Source organism: Gouania willdenowi, chromosome 24 (assembly GCF_900634775.1).
Source record: "Gouania willdenowi chromosome 24, fGouWil2.1, whole genome shotgun sequence".
NCBI classification, from domain to species: Eukaryota; Metazoa; Chordata; class Actinopteri; order Blenniiformes; family Gobiesocidae; genus Gouania; species Gouania willdenowi.
Genome location: NC_041066.1, coordinates 3,604,967 through 3,629,439, shown reverse-complemented (window position 1 = coordinate 3,629,439; position 24,473 = coordinate 3,604,967). Strand labels below are relative to the sequence as shown.

General features: G+C 44.2%; 1 protein-coding gene across 1 annotated transcript in view; it reads left to right on the top strand.

Moving 5' to 3' along the window:
- Window positions 1-24,068, top strand: part of gjb7 (gap junction protein beta 7) — a 29,025-nt gene extending 4,957 nt beyond the window's left edge. The window contains exons 2-3 of the mRNA XM_028440180.1: window positions 2,572-2,990; window positions 23,618-24,068. Of these exons, the coding sequence (XP_028295981.1) occupies window positions 2,586-2,990; window positions 23,618-23,731 (519 nt within the window). The 5' untranslated portion in view covers window positions 2,572-2,585 and the 3' untranslated portion in view covers window positions 23,732-24,068. The remainder of the gene's footprint in view (window positions 1-2,571; window positions 2,991-23,617) is intronic.
- Window positions 24,069-24,473: the final 405 nt, after the last annotated feature.

Below are 24,473 nucleotides of genomic sequence, written 5' to 3'. Positions count from 1 at the left end.
ATATAACAATTTGTTAACCTAGAAATAAGTCACGTTGTGCAATGACAGCATCTTCCTACTTCACCTCCTGCAACATCTACAAACCATAAACTTTCCTGCACCTGTGACTAACCTTAAGTTTTAAATCCCTGGTAAGATAATTAAACCAACAAAAACACTATTCTGGAAGAAAATAGAGATTTTAATTGTGTGGGAACAGATTCATTTAACCACCAATATGCAGGTTTAATATGCATGCTTAATGTGTGGCAAGAAATGAGCAATTAGCATGTGTTGATCACATGATCATGTGTTATCAAATCCAAGTTACTTTTTGTAGCCTTTCAAATACATTTACTAAAAAAAAAACGTTTTTTTTTATATAACATTGAGTTCATGTAAACTGAGATGCATAAGAATTTGAAGATGCAAGATACTGTTTTGTTTATTGATGTCAATTTATTTTATTTTATTTTAAACTGTTTTCAAGTTCCCATTTACATGATCAATATAAATCAAATTAAATCAAACATTATTCTATATAATTTTAACTGTATAGAATTTAACACACTGTATTGTCTTCATTGAGAAGGTATTTTTTTGGCTCCAGGAGGACTTTAATTCAGGTGAGATGAGGTTAAATGGTTCCTTGTACAGTAAGAGGGTTAGGAGACCCCACTATAAGAGCTGGGCCCTCTGAATTTATTCATTCATTCCGCTATGGAACAATAATGCAGGTGCTGCTGGTGAACCCCCTTGTCATCCAGCGTGCTAGCCCCACTCGGCATCCCCGTTTCTGCTTCCGATCACACCGCTCTGCTGGTGAACACTGCTGGTAAGAGGCTCCGCTGCCTCATAGGCCGCTGGGTGTAGCAATCCGAAGCTACGTAGTAGCAGACCATAACTGTTTGATTTGCCTAAATCTAAGATTGCCTGGCAGTGGTATACTATTTTAGAGTAATTACGCTGCAGGTTCACTGAGAAATTATTAGAGCTGAGTTATCTGCTGTTTAATATTTGTTGCTAACACTAGCCTCTGCAGCCGTCAGACGCGCCACCAAATACGTATGAATAGGCGAGTCGGCGTGACGACACGTCGACTTCCGGATATGACGTCGACAATTTTTTAGAACTGAGTAGTCGATGTCGTTGACGCGTCGCTACAGGCCTAGTTGTGAGATGTGTAATATTAAATTATTTCACACAAATGTATAAATTTCACAAAGCTGTCTTTAGTTTCATCCTTTTCCATTTCTCCTGATTTTGTGCATACAGCAGGGTCAGAGCTGCCTTGGAGGTGCGCAGTTAGTTTTTTATAAATCTCAAACGTTGCTAACAAGTGGTGTGTGCTTTCTTTTGTACATACGCAGCATTTACAGTATAAAGGAGGCCCCTTTGACTGTGAAAGTAGAGAGAAGTAGTCAGCTTGGGAGCAAATCTGAGCCTTATTCAACCGAGGGTGATGCAGGTGCTCATTTTACACATAAAGGGCAAAGAGTAATAACCACCCCATCAACACAGGAGTGTTGAATTGATTACTGCCACATTCAGCCCAGTTTGCCTTAAAGATGACCTCCATACATTTATGTAATTATTCTGAGCTGTAGTATATCATTTATAGATATCATTAATGACTACAGCTAATACCACTTACAGATAATCTGATTTAATGTAAATCCTTGAGTGAAAAACATCTAGAAGCAGGAGTGTATGATGTTATAAGAACAAAGAGGATAATTTTTCACAGTGTGTATTATCATGCTGCAGGCATAGCATGGATTCCTTGTAGTCCTCTTAACCGTATTCCACCTGCCGGCACCTCATTCCATTCCAGCGTATTGTACTGACTCAGAGGTACAGGAGAAAACACAGGAGCGTGTGGGGATTTCAGATTACGCTCCTTTGGAAAGTCTGTCATCAGTCATAATGCAGAGATGTCCCTTATTTCCTCATGATATAGTTCTAACACATAGCGAGGACTGTCTGTCTGCAGGAGACTGGAACTACCCAGATGCAAGACTACCTAAGAACCTTTAGGGCAAAGACACAAATGTCAGAAGTACATTACAGAGATGACAAAAGCGTTGTACGTTGGGATGTCAAACATGTCAAAAAATATCTCCAGTGGCCAGCATAGAGTCCTTCTTTTACAGCTGTAGGTAGTCACCAGCTTGTCTATGTTGTCCACCCCTCCTCTAGTGACATTCTAATCCATGATGATCTCTGGTTTTTGATGCTCCTGGTCATATAATCTCACATCTCTATGCAGTGAACTCATGAGTACCACATTCTTTCTGTGGCAAATAGGTTACAAGGGACATCACAGCCATGTACACAAACTTCAAAGAGTTGACAGGCCTGTTCTTTGTAGTCAGCAATTTGGGGGCAATAAGTCTGAGTTAAAAAAAATGACTCAATTTTTCTTTTGATGAAAATTGAAAACATGGCTCATAAGTCTTTTCACATTCAGAAATCTTGCTTATTCCATCAATAATAATAATAATAATACATTTTATTTATAAGCACTTTTCAAAAACTCAAAGACACTTTACAGTTGATAAACAATTGAGTGTTGCCATTTTCCCCTGTCAGGAGCGCACCGGAACATGAATTGGGCTTTCTTGGAGAATGTGCTCAGTGGGGTGAACAAATACTCCACTGCCATCGGCCGTGTGTGGCTCTCGGTGGTCTTCCTGTTCCGGATCCTCGTCTACGTGGCGGCGGCGGAGCAGGTGTGGAAGGATGAGCAGAGGGACTTTGTGTGCAACACGCGGCAGCCCGGCTGTGAGAACACTTGCTTCGACTACTTCTTCCCCATCTCCCAGGTCCGCCTGTGGGCTCTGCAGCTCATCATGGTGTCCACGCCTTCACTACTGGTGGCGCTGCACGTGGCCTACAGGGAGCACCGCGAGGCCAAACACAAGAAAAAGCTGTACCAAGACAAAGCTAGCATTGACGGAGGCCTTTTCTGCACCTACACCTTCAGTCTTCTCTTTAAAATCACCTTCGAGGTAGTCTCTCTGCTCGCCTTTTATTTCCTGTACAATGGCTTTGATGTACCCATTCTGCTGCAGTGCAGTCAGAGCCCGTGTCCCAACACGGTGGACTGTTTCATTGCCAGAGCCACAGAGAAGAAGGTCTTTCTCTACATCATGGGCTGCACCTCTATCCTCTGCATCTGCCTCAACTTTGGAGAGCTCATGTACATTATGTGGAAGCAACTTTCCAAATGTTTCAACAGGCGATACATTGCTGTCAAGAGAAAACCTCCCAGCCAAGGCCCAACGTCTGTTTCCATTGTCAACAGCTTTGCATCAGCAAACACTGCAGCTGCAGAGAGCCTGCCTGCACAGGTGCAATCATAGAGAACTCAACTTTTTATTTATTTTGTCTCTGTTTCAAAGCAAATACTTTAGTACATTTTGAAAAAACATTATTCAATAATACATATATATAATATGCATATATATGTGTATAATTTTTACATTTCTATGACCAGTGTTGGGAACGTTACTTTAAAAAAAGTTATTAGTTAAAGTTATTCACTACTTGTTCCAAAAAGTAACTCAGTTAGTAACTGAATTACTCTATAATAAAAGTAACTCATTACTAAGGAAAGTAACTATTTGCGTTACTGTTAAAAAAAAAAAAGTTGCTATATGTCAAAAAATTCTTAATTTTTTAGATGCGTGTGTCGTGAGCATACCTGTCAGGTATCCCATTTTGGCCGGGAAACTCCCGTATTTTACCCCTCTTTCCCACCATATTCCCGTATTATTATTTTCCCCGTAAATATCCCGTATTTTAATGTAATAATAATTAAAAGATGCCTTACTGAACTGAACGGTGTCACTATCCTCGCGAGAACTGCCTCCTGAAATAGCCTGGGTGGCAGCTCTCACGAGATTAGAGCCGACAGCGGCAACAAACCCAGAAACAACTCAGAAGAGAAATGATGAATGAAAACGTTCCGGCGAAAAAAACTAAGAACTTGTGTAAATACGTTGTAAAATGTGACAGAGAGTTACCTTCCTAAAGAGCATCAGGATATAACACAGTTACCTCAAATTTCCACTGGATGCGGCTCTGCTGCGGAACGTCACCGCCGCGTCACCGGAGCTGATAGGTTTCCATTTTAGTCTATGTGTTAATTTCCACCGGGTCAGCTGCGATGCGTGTCAGCTCCGTCCCAGATGCGGTAGTCCGGTGCCCTGCGCCAGAGATACGCAGGGCTTCTATTTCTGGCGGACACCGGAGCACGACGCATCAATCAGCACAGAGCAAATGAAGCTAAACAGGAAATTAAGCACGTACTCCGCAATAAAATATCAGGTTACTTTTCAAAATAAAACACTTCAGATTATATTTCAAGTAAATACATCTCCAAAACGTCATAATGTGTAAAAACAAATTCACATCCACTATATTGATTCCTCTCATATTGTAACTACACTGTAAACTGCAGCAACTTTGATTTAGTTCATGTTTTACTGGTGCAGTTTTTTCTCTTCTCTGTTGGCTGTTGCTAAAAAATGTGTCTATGACAAATTCAGGGTCCAACATTCTTGTTCTCCTTCGTTAGGAACACTGACCTGTTTATCTGTTTATTGTTGCGTTTATAACACATACATTTAACCACGTTCTCGCGCGATTATATAAATATTGCGAGGACTTCTCTGTCTCTTCACGTCACACTCGTTCAACCGGAGCGCACCGCGGCGCACTCCAAACGCAACCGGTGTGAATTACCGGACGGCGGAGAGCGGTGAAATACCGGATCGGTGCCGTGGTGCAGCGGAGACATATCCAGTGGAAACCCCGGGTTACACGTTCTGTTAGATTAATAACAGATTTTAACGTCTACCACAGCAGAAGGAACCACGTAAAACACCATGAAAAATCAGCCAATCACAAGCACCACAAATATACACTTCTTTAAAAAAGTGTTAAACAATAATTAATAAGAAATATGCAATGTGTTACTTGTATATAAACTGTAAGTATATTAAATAAACACATGTGCTTCATATACACATTTATGTTTTTAATTTAGGCTGTTTTATATTTTAGGAATTAGGGCTGGGCGATATATCGAGATTCAAGATGTATCGAGTTTTCTATTTTGGCGATATAGAAAACTATTTCATATATATATATATATATATACAGTATATATATACATCTCTTATATTCAATATATATATATATATAATAGCTTATTATGTATCAAAATACTAGTTTTAGGAGTCGCTGCTTTTACTTCTCAGAACAGCATGTAAAGCTCAGTTAGATGGATTAATGAGTGCACATATTGTGCAGCTGTTTGTTAATAAATCTTCCTGTGTGGCATTTTGCATCAGCAAATTTAGCCCAGTTTTATGGCAATTATTATATTCATCATCATATCATCAAATGTGTGTTCATGTGTACAATTTGTCATGTTTTAATACATGATGACTGCATTACTCTTTGCACTTTTGAACAGAGTCATGTTAGATTAAACAGTACAGATCGTATTGTATCCACAGTGCAACTCACAGTCTCTGCTGAAGGCCAAACTCAAACTCACATGCAGATATACACGCACACACTATCAAGGACAGATAACAGTGGCGCCAATCTATCCTCCAACGTCTCCACTGTAGGGAGCATCTGACCCCCTCCTTTTCTTGCTTTCAGGGTTGGGACTTTTTCTCATATCTGTATAAAGCTTAAACTGTTAAAACTGTTGGTCAGTCATGTATATCCTGAGCCGGACACAAGACCTTTTGAACCATCCTGCTTAGTACCTGGCCGCCTATACGCCCAACAGGATGAGACACTTCTTCTTTTGTACTCTTTTTCATTTAGTTTATAATAAATCCTTTTTTTTATAAAATCATCACGCTTCGACTGGACTCCATCATTCAACCAGAGCAATAAATCATGTCTCCAAATGAGGTCAACCGCAAATTTGCCGTGACACCAGACTTTATTTGATAAAATTATCCAGATTTATATCGTATATCACCATTTTGAGAAAATATATTAAGTGGTTGACAAGTGGGTATTTTAGATTTCTTGTACACCTATCTTAAAATATAAGGGATACTGGAGCTTGGTTGGGCGGGTGGAACGGCTCGTAGTGGGTTAAGTAATGACAGGGACGTCTTATCATCACACTTTTTAGCGTTATTTACAGCTTACCGAAGTGCTCTGTTCGTCGTCTCCAAAGATAGAAGGAATTGACCCCTCAATCAGACGAAGTCTTTCGGCAAATCCTTCTTTATACTGGCGAAGCAGTCATCACAGTGATTACGTTGACACAATCGCTTCTGTTGCACCGAGTCTGTGCGTGCATGCACCTAATTTAGTATGCATACGTCACATGAAGTGGGTCTCTCTCTATAACCCCTGTATAAATCTACATGATGGGTGATGTTAAACAGACTGTGCCTATACTCTGGACGTGTCTGGGCACAAGTCATGTGGGAGGGCCCACCTCCCTCCCACATCTCCAGCTCCCCTGAGCCGTGGTAGAGGCCCGGCTCCGTTAAGTCCTACCTTCCATCTGGCATGCCGCCCTCCCAGCCCCCCTGAAGCCCCGCCCCTGGTGAGGCGCATCCACAAAGCCAATCCTTCCTTTTGTACCATTCACTGTAGGAAGTACAAACAATTTTCTTTATCGTCTCCAGCGCTATCGTCTTTCCTGTGGTGTTATCCCGCTTCTAGCTAGAGAACGTTGCAGTGGCCACGCAGCGTAGAGAACTGCCTTTGGACATGCCTGTTGGGCTATGAACATGAACATGTTGACACTTTCAAACTTATAGGTTCTGTAGGCATCTGAAATTGAAAAACAATTAATTTATACGTATATTATAATTAAAACAAATAATCAAATTATCAATTCACCCTTGGGAAGGCACTGCCTACCTTGCCTACCCTGACTGCGCGTCACTGCTGGGGTGTCAATATTAAGAGACAACTGAGTCTGAGATGAGTTTGAGTCATTTTCCACAGCCAGACTATCACCCTGGTCAGATTGAACAAGTTAATGTTGGGACTGTCCTTCAGATTCAATCTCTGGGGAACACAGATTTGACTGTTTTGACTGAGACATACTGTCACTTTGATCCTGTTCACTGCAGGAATACTCTTAACTCATTATCCAGGAGTTTGTCCAATCCATACTGCTCTCCACATCTAAAGAATCAGGTGTGCACAACTCCTCTGCATCACATGCATCAACTACTGGCAGAAAACTAATACCCAAAAGCAAGTTCCTATGCACGGCTTTTGTGGTGCCCTCTGGATCGTCCAGTTTGTAAGTGTGATTCTGTGCAGCTGAGCTGACAGCAGCAAAAGAGCAGAGCGGAGCTCACAGAGGAATTTATTTACTGTACATGAACTTTTTCTTATGAGAAATGATACGATACTTCAACATCAAACTCTATCATTTACCATCTGACTCTGGCTCTGGGATAATCATCTACTGCTTTTTTATTTGCTGGCTCAACTGGAAAGCTAAGTAGCAAGCTAGCTAGCTACAAGTAGCAAGCTAACTAGCAGAAGAATGGCTCTTTCCACAACAGAATACAGCAGTCTTCTCCAAAAGATTACTGAACTGGAGACTACAGTGTGAGGAATACAAGTAAACATTGAGGTTAATGGACACTGTGGATATGATAATGATACGACTGTGCCGCTGTTTCAAAACAGCGGAGTGGATAAAGCTAACTCGCTACCAGCCCGTACTAACAAAGCTATCAGGCCTAGGGAGGATCCTGTTCTCGTTGATAAGCCAACAGGTGTGAGTCCTCCCTGGAATACTCTGGGAGCTAAGCCTAAGAAAAAGTCATATCCACTTCAAAGGCAAACGGGCCGAGCAAAGCGCCCTGATATCAATAATGAGATGGATTGGCCTGCACTGGCTTCGCAGACTGCAGCCTCAACATCAACTCCCTTGTCTGCCCAGGCACAAAAGTGGACAGCTGTTAAAGGCAGGAGTATCACCAAGTCACAAACCCAGTTTCATGTAGAACTGGGTAATCGATTCACCCCACTGCTGAATGACCTAGGATCTGGCTCTAATGAGGTCAACACACAACCTTCTGGAACTGCGAAGACTGAAAGTGCTTCAGGAAAACAAAAGCGACATGGTAGGCCAAAGCAACAACCTCACACACTGATAGTGGGAGACGTTTCTGTTAAAGATGCTCAGAAGATGTTTAGCAGCAACGTGAAAGTGATCTGCTTACCTAATGACACAGTATCAGGCCTGGCTGACAAAATCTTGCATATTGTTGCAGATTACCCACATTTGAAAAATGTTGTGATTCATTTTGGGTTACATGATTTAGCCAAGGAGGAGGTGTTAAAGCAGGATTTCACCCATCTGCTAGAAACTGTGAGCTGTTTGCAGCCTAAAGTGTTCATCAGTGGCCCGATACCTCCAGTCCGCAAAGGAGATCTGAAATTCTCAAGGATTTACTCTTTGAATAAATTTTTGTCTTCGGCTTGTGCTGCCCTTTCACTAAATTTTATAGAAAATTTTCCTATTTTTTGGTAACGCCATCATCTTTTTAGAGCAGATGGACTGTGTCTAAACAAGGTTGGACTAAAACTCTTCACATCCAACTTGTTTTACTTCACCAGTCACACCGCTATCAGTCCTGATAAAGACAGAGGACAACATGTACCATCGGAGAACAAAACAACAAGGAAAGAACATGGAGTCAATGAGCTTCCAGCAAGAAATCAAAATCGCCAAAATGAAGAGGTCAACCCAACCCCCACATCTCAGGACCCACCTGCTTCAGCCCAAAAATCACCTACTTCCATCTCATCCAGCTTCTCTCCTACCCCTGCCTTCTTGGATTTAACTGCTCAGATGAACAAGCTGGTTCAGGCTGGCACAAGACTGACACCCCATCCTTTACCCCACCACGGTCCAATCTCATCTCCTCTAAAGAACCAATCTCCCAACCCCCAGCGGCCCCCTGGTGCCTTATGCGGCTTGGGGTGTGGTCGTTCGCCCTGGGCGGGCTGCTCCTGGTGCTGCATCCATTCCGGGTCCTCCTGGCCTGGGGTCGGGTCCCTGCTGGCTCTGGGCTCACCGGCGGGTGCCCGCCGGCTGCCCGTTCGGCGTGGCTCTGGTCGTCTGCTGGGCGAGGGCTTTGGCTCCTCCGCTGGGGTCTCGGGCGGGGGGCTCTCTGGGCCCTCCCCTCGGGGGGCTGGGCGCGGGGGTGTGGGTGGTGGTGGGGGGCTGGGGGGCCTGGGGGTTGGGGGTTGGAGTCGGTGGCGTGGTGCGCTGGGTCCTTGGCTCCTTGGGGGCCTTTCGGGTGTGTATGGGGGGGGCAATGGCAACCTCTCGGCTTGGGACCTTGGGGGCGTTCGGGGGGCTGCTTGGCCGTGGGGTGGTCGCCGGGGGCCCCTAGATCTCTCGCTCTTTCTGCTGGCCCGACTGCTTCTTCGCTCAACCTTCAACAGCATGTGCAGACAAGGTGAAAAAAAAAAAAAAAAGAACCAATCTCCACCACCCATCCCTCCTCGACGATACCAGGCTCAGGATCACTCTTCACATCAGGCCAACTGTGTTCATCTTAGAGCAACACAGGTCTGATGTGTGCTGGGTCCGGACTGCAATAGCTCTATTTTTAGGAACAACCAGAAAAAGTGATTTTAATTGATTTTACTGATGATTTTAAATGTTCTTATTGATTTTAAACAATTGAATGTTTTATCATATAAAGCACATTGAGTTGCCTTGTGTATGAAATGTGCTATACAAATAAATTTGCCTTTACACTTTAAGGGAGAACAAACTGCTGTCTATTGTGTTTGCTGATTGGATCTCTTGTGATTCTGTAGAGAACTCCACTTTGTAATTTAAGTTTCTCAAATTATTTTAACAAAACCAGGGCTTTTGGGTCAAACACTGCTCTCTCATCTAAAAGGGTATTTTTTTTTTTTTTTTTACAACTAACAAAGGCCATGAGTGATGAAATAGTAGTGTCATTTTCCTGACTATGCTGCAACTCTGCCAGGAGGCAAGAGGTCCTGAACAGCCTGCATAAACTTCTCTGCGCCAACCTTCCATTTGCTGCGAGTGTCCAATAATGCACTGACATGAGACAGGTGATGACCTTAACATGGCAGCTATTGCTAACCTCCTGGGGGAACACTCCCAAGCCCTCTCCACTGATTTTAAAGCTTCTATTTCAACACTCGAAGCCAAGTTGGACCATGTGCAAACCACAGTGTCAGACCATGCTCAGAAAATAAGCTCTCTGGGGCCAAAAGCAACTTACAGGAAGAACGCCTGTTGACATTGGAGTCATCCTGTGCTACACTATCGGAAAGCAATGCTAAGCTGTTAGCTAAAGTTAGCGACCTGAAGTCCCAGAGCTGGCAAAACAATATCAGAGTGGTTGACATACCTGAGTTGGTGGAGGGGCCGCGGCCCACAACTTTTTTTGCAGAGCTGCTCATGGAAGTTTTTAGCAAAGGCTTCCTGGTATCACTGCCAGAATGTGACAGAGCCTACGCTATGTGAGAAACCGAAGCAGGAGCGGAGAGCAGGGCCCGTCATTATCAGGCTGCACAGGTACCAAGTGAAGGAGAGGATCATACGTGAGGCCCGAGCCAGGAGGGGCAAGCTACAGTAAAGAAGCTCCCCCATCTCCATCTACAAGGACTACACTATGGAGGTGGTAGAACAATGCCAGAAATACCGGGTAGTAATGTCGGAGCTTTACAACCTGGGCTTCAAACCTGCAATGCTATTCCCTGTCAGGCTTGTCATTGTGATGAAGGGTGGAGGTAGGAGGAGACCCTCTACGGTCTCCGAGGCTAAAAGCTTCATAACATCCACTCGCATGGAAGAGGACTGACGGCCGTGGGCATCTATTGATCCCACAGCAGATGAGCCATTGTTATGCTAACAGGATAACCGTGAGTTACTGTGACGCTAAATGTATAACTGTGGCCTTACAAGCCCTAGACGAACCTGGAGTTAATCTGCAGACCGTGATTGCTTAGTTCAAGAGCTGGTACACTATATTGACTAGGCAGATGCTTGAACAAAAACCACTCCCTGGACATTTTAACACATTATTAGCACGTTTACTCATCTGAAGTTTTCTAATATTTTGGTCACTCATCTAGTCAAAGGGTCCTCGCTCAGCCGTTCCTCTGCTCCGATCATGCCACTCCATGAGGGAAGCTTACGGAGGGGACAGGCCGTCAATACCAATGGACAATGAAACCTCACAGTCCTCTGTTCAATCAGATGGCTTCATCTTTCTGAGAGAGCCTAGATTGGAGTTCTACTTGACCCTACCATGTCTCTTTTGACCGAATGTAAGAACAAACAATGGCTTGGCTAAACTGGAACAGCTCGGGATAAAATGCTGATAATATAGTACCATGCCCAGAAAATATTTTATTATTTTCACTGAGGGCGTACACCAGTCATCTTCCATGAGGTCAGCCTTTGTCATCTTGGAAATAACCTCTACTTTTTGGCACCGCGTCGGGGAGATATTTGCTCCACACACACACACACACACACACACACACACACACACACACACACACACACACACACACACACACACACACACACACACACACACACCTCCCTTGCTTTTAGAGGTAGATAACCCAGCACTACTCTTGAATCTGCCCAAAAGTACTCTATCAACTTTAAGATCTAACTCTCTTTTCAACATGCACCCAACAGCAGCTGAGGTTACTGCAGTGGTCAACTCTCATCTTGGGATGGTGACTATTTTGGTTTGTGCCACTCTTGTGCAGTGTACTTTGTGATCACCCACTAATCTGATGTTGCTTGACAGGAACTTATGAAGATGCAGCTTTCCTTTTGCGCACAGTTTGATCGCTTCCTCAATGGTTTCTACATTTGTGAGGTCGTCGTCTACGTAGAAATGCTTTGTGACAAAGTTTACAGCTGATGGGTACTCTTCCTCATTTTCTTTAGCCAAATGCTTCAAGCCATAATTGGCACAGCCAGGGGATGATGTCGCACCAAACAAATGAACTTTCATTCTGTATTCTTGAGGCTCTGACTCTGTGTCCCCATTTTCCCACCAAAGAAACCGCAAATAGTCTCTGTCCTCCGTGCTAACCTGTGAAACATCTTTTCAACATCACACATGACTGCAATGTTGTGCTTACAAAAACAGCAAAGAACTCCTGTTAGGCCATTTGTAAGATCAGGTCCAGTTAATAGGTGGTCATTTATTGCTATTCCTTTAAACTTGGCTGAGCAGTCAAACACCACCCTAATTTTGTCTGGCTTGCGGGGGTGATAAACGCCCTGGTGTGGTATGTACCACACGTTTCCAGGTGTTGGCTGTGAGTTTGGCTTTTCAGCATCACCGTCTCTGAGAACTCCATTCATGAACTTTACATAGTCGCTTTTGAACTTTGCGTCCCTGTCCAGTTTTCTTTTCAGGTGCTTTAGACGAACCAGAGCAAGAGCTTTGTTGTTTGGGAGTTGTGGACGTGCTTTAAAAGGAAGTGGCATTTCAAGATGACCATGCTGATTTTGCTTAATTTTGTCATTCAGAGTTTGAAGAAACTGAATATCTTCTTGGGAAACGTCACTGTGACCTTGTTTGGTGTCTGCAAAGTCCAACTCAAGTACCTTAATAATAGCAGAAGGTGTTACTGTAGGAACTTCTTTAACACTCACACGGTGACATAAACCAGTTACATTACTAGTGTAGAAAAGGCTGTCTAAAGATTGGCATGCTGGCCCTTTAAGGGGCGGAGCCTAGCCCACCAGTGTGTAGGATGCAGGAAGAGAGAGAAAAGAAGGAGAAACGAGGAAGGAGACACATCAGAGTTTACAGTGCTTAGTTCTTAAGTACTTTAAGTTTAGTTCATAGTTTGTTTGTCAGTCACCCTACTTTGATGGTGTTCGTGCGTGAACTACAAGTAAGTTGTGTTTATTGCTATAAACCGAGTTTGTAGTGAAATGTAGTGTTTCCACTGTTAGTTGGTGCTATTCTCAGTTCACATGAACATTTAATGAGGAGCTACTTCTGCTGTTGTTTATTTAAAGTGTGAATATTGCTGTACCAGTAAGTTTATTGCAGTAGTATCTGTATTCATTAGAGATTGATACATTATTATTTCTGTTTTAGAACCACACATTAGCATCAAAGTGTAAAGGACAAACTACAAATTCAAGTCTGCATTAAAACCCATCTAAATCAACTACGGACTGCCTTTTGAGTTCTGACCGGACTCACCACAGTGATTTGACCTTATCCACCAGCATTATACGTTCACTAGTTTTACAATGGTCCTTCGAGCCGGATAAGCAAATTGCTGTTTCAAGATGGAGCAGTCAGCAGTAACAGACACTAGACCCAAAAGATTAACGTCAGTCCCTTCCTACCTGTCACATTATGACCTGAGTGGACCAGGAGCTCAGAAGAAATTCCGAATACCAGTTGCAGATGAAAGGGTGGCACCAGTGGATTTATCAATGTTACAGCGTCCAACCACCACAAGAACTCCGTCACCACCTGTTAGTCAGAGCTTTGACACAGTAAACTTGAGGGATTTTGAGGAGCAAACACAGGAGTTTAGCCAGTCTATGGGGCAAGCCACCGGGGGGCAACAGACCAACCCGCTCTCTGAGTTTAGTGCTGCCCTAAAAGAGATACGCCAAGAAAATGCCGAGCTCCGCCAACAGTTCCAGAGTCTGATGGTTGCTTTACAGCCCCAGCTACCAGCACACCAGCCTCCACTCATGTCTCCTCTACCTCAAGGTGTGTACAGTGGTGGTTATGGATCCTACCACCCGCCACTCAATACTCCAACCCAACAACTGCAACAATATCCGACTCTCAGCTCCCAAGATTACCTGGTTCAGGATTTTTCTCAACTCAGAGTTTCCCAGCCATCAGGAGGCTTACCCTATAAGCCATACTATGCAGCCACACCCCAGCAGAGTGCGCCTTCATATGCAGGTAGAGATCCTTCATTCTTCCAAGCGCCCAACTCTAACGTGCAGCAGAGAGAGACCACATATAGGGGACCAAAGCCCACCATTCCCAGTTTCACATCGCCAGACCCCAGAGAGTTTGCACGCATGAAGATTGCCTTAGAGAATCTGTTACCGGATGATGCTACTGAGAGGTATAAGTACCAGATCTTCACAGATCACCTGAAGTGTGAGGAAGCTTCACTCGTGGCAGACTCCTATTGTAACTCGAGGCAGCCCTACACAGATACACTGGTGGCTCTTACCAAGATGTATGGACAGCCCCACAAGCTTTCAGTGCAACGGATCGCAGAGTTAATGGACAGTCCGAATATACGCAGCGGTGATGTGAAGAGCTTCCGTCTGTTCGCCCTCAACGTGCGGTCTTTAGTAGGCATGTTGGAACAATTGGGGCAAAGAGGCCAAGTAGAGTTAACCTGTGGCTCTCACGTTTCGAGGCTGTTAAGTAAACTCCACTATGATCTCAATATCAGCTTTAAGAGATTCATTCATCCCCTGAGATTGGAAATTCCCACCCTCCTTAACTTTGCTGATTGGCTAGAATACGAGCTGGAAATTCAGGAAGAAAGAATTAGGCCCACCAAGAGAGAGGAGTCGTTTAACAAGAAGCCTGAAACCAGACGCACTCCAAATCCCTCAATTAAGTCTGCGACTATCCTCCTAGGCACTGAGAAGGCATCGGGATCAAGCACTGCAGCGGCACCACTTCCCCCTGAACAGTCAGCCAACAAGTCTAAGAGAGTGGAGACAACAAAGGCCTATTGTCCCTATTGTGACAATGACAAGCATTTTCTGAACAACTGTTCTAACTTTAAGGACCTAAGTAGGGAACAAAAGGTGACATGGATCAAAGCAAACAATAAGTGCTGGTGTTGCGAACGTAATCATCAAGCTGCTAAATGCACACTTAAAGCTCCCTGCAAGACCTGTGGTAGGAGACATCTGCTCGTGCTGCACGAGGTGAATGAGAGAGGAGTGGACGAACAGGCTCTAACTCCTACAGAGAGCTGCCTGATAAACACTGCCAACAAAGTGATGTACGTCGACCGCCCCGTCTACAACTGTAAGGTGTTGCTGAAGATCAGTAAAGTAATTCTGAGGAATGGTGAGAAGTCCTTGGAGACGTATGCTCTCTTAGATGATGGATCTGAACGGACGATACTGCTCCAGTCTGCCGCCAAACAGTTGGGTCTCAAAAGGAGTAAAGAGGTGTTGGCTCTCCGTACGGTACGACAAGAAGTGGAGAAGCTTCACGGGGCGGCTGTGTCTTTCACAATTTCTCCAGCAGCCAGTCCTGACAAGATGTACAGCATCCAGAATGCCTTCACTGCTGAGCAACTGAGTTTAGCAGAGCATTTCCATCCAGTTGCCTTGCTCCAACAGAAGTATAAACATTTGTCAGGTTTGCCCCTCCCACCTCTAGACAGAGTTTGTCCCATGCTGCTGATTGGTGCAGACTATACGCACCTCATAACTCCTATAGAGCCAGTCCGACTAGGACCACCAGGTGGGCCTGCAGCTGTGAAGACGCTACTCGGATGGACGCTACAGGGACCAGCTCACGAACTCAAATCCAGCCCTCATGTAAGTCACTGCCTCTTCACATCTGCACCATCACCCACAGAGCTGTTCTCATGTGTAGAAAAGTTATGGCAGATGGATGTGCTCCCTTACCGCAATGAGAAGTTGGCAGTTAGGTCACGACAAGACCAAGAGGCAGTCAAGCTCCTCCAAGACCAGACAGTGAGAGTTAATGTTAATGGCACTGACCGTTACGCTACACCCCTTCTGCGAGTTAAGAGCATGCCTACCCTCAAAGCCACTCCAGAAGCAGTGTTGCCACTCCTCAGAGGCACCAAGAAGCGCTTAGCCAAATCGCCGGAACAAGCTGCTGCCTATCAGAGCGAGATTGAGAAGCTTGTAGAAGGTGGTTATGCAGTGAAGTTGACAGAACAACAAGTGGAGAGCAGTGAAGAAGCTTGGTACATACCCCATCATATGGTCCAACATAATGAGAAGAACCGGGTGGTGTTCAACTGCTCATTCCAGTACCAAGGTCACACCCTCAACCAGCTTCTCCTACCCGGTCCAACTCTCGGTCCTGCTTTGCTGGCTGTGCTATTACGCTTCAGAGAGCATGCTGTTGCATTTAGCAGCGATATCCGTAGTATGTTTCACCAGGTGAGGCTCCTGCCTGTAGATCGACCACTGCTGCGGTTTCTATGGCGGGACATGAAGCGAGACAGTCCCCCTGATGTGTATGAGTGGCAGGTACTTCCTTTTGGGACTACTTGCAGCCCTTGTTGTGCAACGTTTGCACTGCAGAAACATGTCACTGACTACAGTCATCCAGAAGAAGACGTGCGTGTTTCAATTAACAAGTCTTTCTATGTGGACAACTGTTTACAGAGCCTCACTTGTCCAGCAGCTGCCAAGATTCTAGTGGATAAACTGCGCCACCTTTTAGCTGATGGGGGATTCGAGCTGAGGCAGTGGGCAAGCAGCGACCCAAATGTCATCAACCATCTCCCTCCAGACCTCAGGTCATCCAGCTGTGAGTTGTGGCTCATTCAAGGTCAGCCTGACATCCAGGAGCCAGCCCTCGGACTTCACTGGAACTGTAAGTCTGACACCCTCAACTACAAACACAGACATATTGACTGCTCAGTGGCTACAATGAGGAACATCTATAGGGTTTTAGCTAGCCAGTATGATCCCCTAGGCTACATAGTGCCTTATACCACCCGAGCCAAAGTCATTGTTCGCCATCTGTGGGAGAAGAAGAGGGATTGGGATGATCCCCAACTTCCAGAGGAGTTGTTAGAGAAGTGGCAAGCATGGGAAGCGGAGCTGACACACATTTCCGAGATAACACTGCCCAGGTGCTACAGTCCCAGTCTTGACCAATCCACCTGCATGAGAGACATCCATGTGTTCTGTGATGCCTCTGAACAGGCATACGGATCAGTGGCTTATCTGAGGACAGAGAGTCCAGAGGGAGAAGTTGAGGTTGCCTTCCTCGCAGCACGCTCTCGTGTTGCCCCCAAGAAGCAGCAATCTGTCCCTCGGTTGGAGTTGTGCGCTGCTCTAAGCGGTGCCCAGCTCTACAAGGTTATCAGCACCGAGTTAACCCTTCCCATTCGCAGCAGCACCTTATGGTCTGACTCAGCCACTGTCTTGGCCTGGTTGGGCTCAAATTCATGCAGATATAAGGTCTTCGTGGGCACTCGTGTGGCGGAAATACAAGAGCTGACTGAAGCTGCCGCATGGAGGTATGTGCCCTCACGAGACAACCCAGCAGACGACATAACTCGTGGTCTGACCCTCCAAGACATTAGTCGGGGCAGTAGATGGACAGACGGGCCGGTGTTCCTGAAACAAGCTCCGAGTGACTGGCCTGGCCTGCCACCTCCACTTCAGAGCGATCCTGACGGTGAGCTGAAACGACTCGTTGTGCTAACCATGTCCAGTTCTAGTGTTCCAGATCCACTCCAGTACCAGAACTGGAACAAATTCCTAGAGGCCACAACATGTCAGCTTCACGAGGCAGCTGACTCCAACAACCCTCTCACCGCATGCTCATATGCTGCTGCTGAGCTAGAAGCCCTGCAACAAGCTCAACGAGAGTCATTCCCCGAGGAAGTCACCCAGTTGAAGACCGGCAAACCAATTGCTAAATCTAGTCGCCTTCTTCTACTTGCACCTGAGTTTGATGAGAAGACTGGGCTCATCAGAGTAGGAGGCCGTCTTCGCCGTAATCTTGACCTGACAGTAGATGAAGTGCACCCTATTGTTCTCGACCCCAGACACGCTATTACACGACTCATCATACAGGACTATGATGATAAGCTTCAACATCCTGGGCCAGAAAGGGTGTTTGCAGAGATCAGAAGGAGATACTGGGTGCTACGTGGACGTGAAGCAGTACGCCGCCATCAAAGATCCTGTGCTGAGTGTAAGAAGTGGAAGGGCCACCCCAACCCACCCAGGATGGCGGACCTACCTCCAGCCAGACTGCGCCTCTTCAAGCCGGCTTTTTATTCCACAGGCGTGGATTGTTTTGGCCCATACACCATCAAGATTGGGCGCAGGAATGAGAAGAGGTGGGGAATATTGTTTAAATGCTTAACCACAAGAGCAGTCCACCTTGACCTGATCCCCAGTATGGACACTGATGCATTCCTAATGGCATTGAGACGCTTTATAGCCAGGCGTGGGAAACCCAAAGAGATCCTCTGTGATCAGGGGACAAATTTTCGAGGAGGACAACGTGAGCTGCAAGAAGCATTTCAAGCGCTTAATCCTGACCTCAAAGAGCAGCTTGCCAGCCAGCAAAACAAGTTCACCTTCAACCCCCCTGGATCCCCTCACTTCGGAGGATGCTGGGAGCGGGAAATTCGCTCTCTCAAAACCGCTCTTCAAGTCACCATTGGAGCCCAGACAGTCACAGAGGAGGTGTTGCTCACCATTCTGATTGAAATTGAGGGTATGTTAAACTCAAAACCCCTGGGTTACACCTCATCGGACGTAGCGGACCCTGACCCCGTTACTCCCAACTGTCTCCTCATGGGACGCCGGGATGCTTCGCTGCCGCTAGTCGTCTACGAAGGCCCAGAGATTCTTGGGCGAAGAAGATGGAGGCACTCCCAAATACTGGCCGACCATTTCTGGCAACATTTCCTGAAGCACTACCTGCCAGGACTCCAAGCTCGCCAGAAGTGGAAGACTGAATCAGTCAATCTTCAAGTAGGAGACGTAGTCATGATTGTAGACAGCCAGCTACCACGGGCCCTGTGGCCTGTGGGCAAAGTCTCTCAAGTTTTTCCTGGACCAGACACCCGGATCAGATCGGCTGAAGTGACTGTGAAAGGAAGTACTTACGTCCGACCAGTGGCAAGACTGGTCAGCCTACCTACCCTACCTAAAGACGATTAATTACCTATTCTTTCAGCCTTTTTAGTTGTTTGTATTCACAGGTGAATACAGGGGCGGCTGTAGAAAAGGCTGTCTAAAGATTGGCATGCTGGCCCTTTAAGGGGCGGAGCCTAGCCCACCAGTGTGTAGGATGCAGGAAGAGAGAGAAAAGAAGGAGAAACGAGGAAGGAGACACATCAGAGTTTACAGTGCTTAGTTCTTAAGTACTTTAAGTTTAGTTCATAGTTTGTTTGATTGTCAGTCACCCTACTTTGATGGTGTTCGTGCGTGAACTACAAGTAAGTTGTGTTTATTGCTATAAACCGAGTTTGTAGTGAAATGTAGTGTTTCCACTGTTAGTTGGTGCTATTCTCAGTTCACATGAACATTTAATGAGGAGCTACTTCTGCTGTTGTTTATTTAAAGTGTGAATATTGCTGTACCAGTAAGTTTATTGCAGTAGTATCTGTATTCATTAGAGATTGATACATTATTATTTCTGTTTTAGAACCACACATTAGCATCAAAGTGTAAAGGACAAACTACAAATTCAAGTCTGCATTAAAACCCATCTAAATCAACTACGGACTGCCTTTTGAGTTCTGACCGGACTCACCACAGTGATTTGACCTTATCCACCAGCATTATACGTTCACTAGTTTTACAACTAGCATTCACAAGTTGAGGCCCAACCTAAATCGGTTCTTACAGCGTAAGGCTCATTGTCACCACCAGTGATGACCTCTCTTGGAGCCAGGGCTCTGGAGCAATCGTAACCTATCAACAGTCCAGCAGCACAGTCCATTAATGGAGGGATATATTTTGCTAAGTTAGCAAGGAGTGGCCATTTTTTGGCTGTTTGACACGTGGGAGTATGAGCATGTTCTAGTAAGTAAGTAAGTAAGTAATATTTATTTATATAGCACCTTTTACAGACAGAAGTCACAAAGTGCTTCACAATACATACAGTGCATACAATACAATACAAATTACAGTTACAGTCACAAGAATATGTGAATATAGTGGAATTAAGTCTCTGAAGGAAGCTCAATGTAAGTGTTTGAAAATAATCATCTGATCTTGAGTCCTTGTACTCTGTGGCTTTCCACAATAGAGTCTCTTCTGACCATAGTGGCAAGTTTTAGTTTGACTGGTACTGTTGATACCTGCAAGATTTCACACACTTCCTCGTCTACAAATGTGTGTGTACTTTGTGTATCTAAGAGAGCATATACCAAAGTTTCACTGTGAGACGCATTACCTGCTGAGATCCACACGGGTACTATCATTGAAGTTCTTTCATTCTCCCCTTCTCCAACCGAGCAAGACAGTGAGGACATGCTCTTATCGACTGTGCTTTGAGCAGGGGGGTTGTCTGTAAAAGAACGCTCTTCATGTAAAGGAGTTGGATGGCTTCTTTTGCAAATGCTACACATAGCTCTGTTTTTACAGTCCTTTGAATTGTGACCCTTTCTCAAGCATGCAAAACACAGTTTGTTTTCCTGCACATAGCTTTTCTTATCATTTGCAGACATTTCTGTTAGCCTTTGGCATTTATGTATGGTGTGGTTTTCTCCGCAGCAGATACATTTGTTCACATTTGAATTTCGTGATGGGAAGTGTTATGGCAATTTTTATATTCATCATCATATCGTCAAATGTATGTTCATGTGTACAAATTTGTCATGTTTTAATACATGATGACTCTATTACTCTTTGCACTTTTGAACAGCTGAATCATGTTAGATTAAACAGTACAGATCGTATTGTACTCACTGCAACACAGAGTCTCTGCTGAAGGCCAAAACTCAAACTCACATGCAGATATACACGAACGCACACACTATCAAGGATAGATAAGAGTGGCGCCCAATCTTCCTCATAATATACACGTCTTCATCATCCTCCAACATTTCCACTGTGGGAGCATCTGACTACCTCCTTTTCTTTCTTTCAGGGTTGGGACCTTTTCTCATATCAGAAATTTTTTTTACATTTCTGGAGACGGACAGCGGTTGAGTTTCCCCCGGTTGCAGACCGGGGTTGAGTTTGGTTATTGGTGCACGGCCGTGCCATTTCTGCCTGATCAGCAGCTAGTAGACTGTCAGTACTGCAATGGGCAATACTCTAAGTGTAGACTCCGCCAAGGCGGAAGTAAAAAGGAGCGTACCTCTTATTAATTAGATGATACCAGTGAAAAGCAATTAATTAACGCTAAAAGGTTGCCAAGCATGGGGGGGCAATAAGAGCTCATTGACCCCGAGAGAGGAGGTGGACTGGCTATCGCCGCTGGTGGTTTAGATGAGGCCTATATTCAACTTCGACACTATGCAGCAAAACCTTGTGAATGCATGGACGTGAAAATTGAGGCATGAACGTGTGCGGTGCATGAGTGACTGAATGATGACACTTTACGTATGCCTGAGAGAACCGCGTTGTGAGTGCGAATGTGCCGTGGACGTGTCATTGAGTGATTGACCGATGAATGGCTGTTTGACTACACATGTTCCTCTGTTTCACCTTCCTTTCCTCCTGGGTTTTGATGCACTAGATCTTCTCCCTGTTTTTGCCAATAATGTAGTGGGGTGTTCAGATCTCACTGCTGCTCGTTAATAGAATTATGGTTTTAGGCCTTGGGCCTTCTAAAAAAATTTTACCAGGTTTTAAAGGTTATTTTTCTGGGTGTTTAAAATAACACCAAACGACATTTTTAATATATAATACCACTTTCAGTGGAATGACTGGTTTTGACCTTGACTGACCTTACTGTTCATGTTCAGTGTCCATGTTTTTGTTGTTGTATGTGTATACTCGTTGTTGTGTACACTTGTTTATGTCTTCGTCTTAGTTGTTGTTATTGTGTTGTTTTTTCCAATATACAGGTCGCTGGCTGTATACTCAAAGGAGACAAATCAAATCCAACTAAAGAAAAGAGATATTTTAAATTATTCATTTAAGTCTTAATGTTTTCCTCTCTTTCTGTTTCTGAGTGTTTCCTAACAGAAAATGCCACCACCTTTTCGACTCCGATCCTGCCTCCTCCAGCCGTCATGCCTGGTCACTGCTTCTTATGATGAAGGATGAGAATTAAAGGGAAGTATATTCCATAACTATAACTGGGAAGCAAAGGGGAAATAGATTGAAATAGACACGTGACAATATGACATATTGTGGATGTTCTAACATAATATCTATTCCAGAGACTACAAAGACTTCCAATCCAACTGCGAAAGTGGGGACAGATCTTCAAATTTCCAAAGGGAGTGTACAGTTGACCCTGGCTTTGACCTTTATGGCTGAGGAGGAGGAGGTCGAGGAGGCTGGAGGGCACAAAGGCAGGCGGACACAAGAGAGAGGAAAACGGAGACACATCCAAAATGATCAGATAAGTGATTTTCCAATGATATTTATCATATGGTTTTAAGAATCCAAATGTATTCTTATGTAAAAAAGGGAAGGGAGAGGGCCAACGTCCCTCTGATTTTTGATTTATATTTTATCATCGGAAAATAATAAACCCCAAAACCCTCCAACCATTTTCTTCTTGTTCCACCAGCACTTAGCGTGCAAGACCATAAAACACCTTCACTGGGTTTAGACACTTTTAAGGGAAAAATTAAGTGTTCTCAACATTGGGTTGGTGGCCCAATCTGGGTCGCCTGAGATTTAAAAAGGGTCCTCCTGAAATTCTTGATAATTGATTAATATAAGAGATAGTTTAAAGTTAAGTAACTTCCAAGCATTTAAGGAAACTCTCCAAACCGTGCTTGGGCTCGTCACTCCTACGAATGGGACAAATGCAGAGAGCAAAATACAATATGATTGTTCGACTCAACTTAACTTTAATTCTGTCTAACCTTAAAGGGCCAATAATCTTGCTTAATTCTGGTTCAGACAGAATAGGAGACACTTTTGCCACCAATTTACCTTCAAAATTAAGTAAATTACATCTCAAATAATAATTATGAGGGAAAAATAATGAAATAAATGAACTGACAAATTCAGCGCTATAAAATAATTAGGTTATTTTATTAGGTGTGGAGTGTTAACATTATTCAGAATAAATAAAGGATAGAATAAGATTTCTCCTTCACAAATAAGAGATAGCAAAGAAAAAATAAAACAAACAATTTAAATAAATAAATAACATTATTTATTTATTTGGTTAAACTTATTTAGCTTTCTCACACCTCCATGTCTCCCAATTGTATGTATTCATCTTGAGAAGACATGTAATCACACTCCACACTTCTCCGTCCGACTTGCACTTGTAAACAGTGGTTCTCAAATTGTTGCTTCTCACCAGGTATCAGACGTACCACAGTTTGAGAATCACTGCAACTCCAGCTATGTTTCTCCTTGCTCCAGGAAAGGAGAATCGAATTAATACTTCTTGCTTTTCTTTCAGCCTCATATTTTCCCACTCACGTGTGAATGGGCTACAGATAACATTGAGCTAGCATGGCTAAAAGCTCACTAACCCACACCTCACCATTGTGTGATCGTGCAGCAGCACCTTTTAGGATCTGAAAAGCTCTTAGATCCTGACTTCTGACCTGTCTCTGCCTTCCTGGAAGCTATAACTGAGCACCAGAGACACACTAACTATTCATTTAGTTAGTTAACTAACCCTAATACCCCTACTCTTTAAAATGTTATTTTATTTTATTTATTTTTTTTCCCCCCCTCTTTTCTTCTGTTCAGGTACCAACCGATCCCAAGAGAGGTTGCCAGGTGTGTGGAGACTACCCTTCCTCAGACAACAACGCCGACCTAGAAATGACCGAAGGTGGACCAACACTTTCCGAATTCAACTGACGACCCACACGGCAGTGAAGGTCGCGGAGCGGGCGACATGGATCCAAGCAGATGATTGCCGACACCAGCTGATGCTGAGACGGAGGCTGACCAAACAACGAAGGGGGAACCGACAAGGCCACTGAGTGAGCCGGCGTAATAACAACTACACCGTCTAAGCTGACTTCTCAGCTTAGACGGTGCAGAAAGAAGCTTTGTTTATAAGCCACACCAAAGGCTTATAGCTAGGTGGAGGGTGGACAACCTCACACCTGGCTGCAGGAATACAGTCATAAACCCTTCTGCTGCGATTGAGGAAAATCCTCAAGGTTCTTCACTCATGATGCCGTCAATCAAGTGCGGTGATTCTAACCATGGTTCCACTATTCTTCTAGCAAATGATGATTTTTGCTTATCTAGATGTAATAAAGGATGATTTTTGATGATTCATGCCATTGATAATAATGAAGTTTTTTAAGGTTTATTTCCACATTTTTCTTGATATATCTGTGCCTCACAAAAGAAGAATATATCCAATGTATGACAATAACGATGCTAATGGTTACCCCTGACAGACAGCAAAGGTGGAATATAATAATTTTGTTTCTTGATTTGGTCGTTGATGGCGACCAAAAGTGGGGAATGTTATGGCAATTTTTATATTCATCATATCGTCAAATGTATGTTCATGTGTACAAATTTGTCATGTTTTAATACATGACGACTCCATTACTCTTTGCACTTTTGAACAGCTGAATCATGT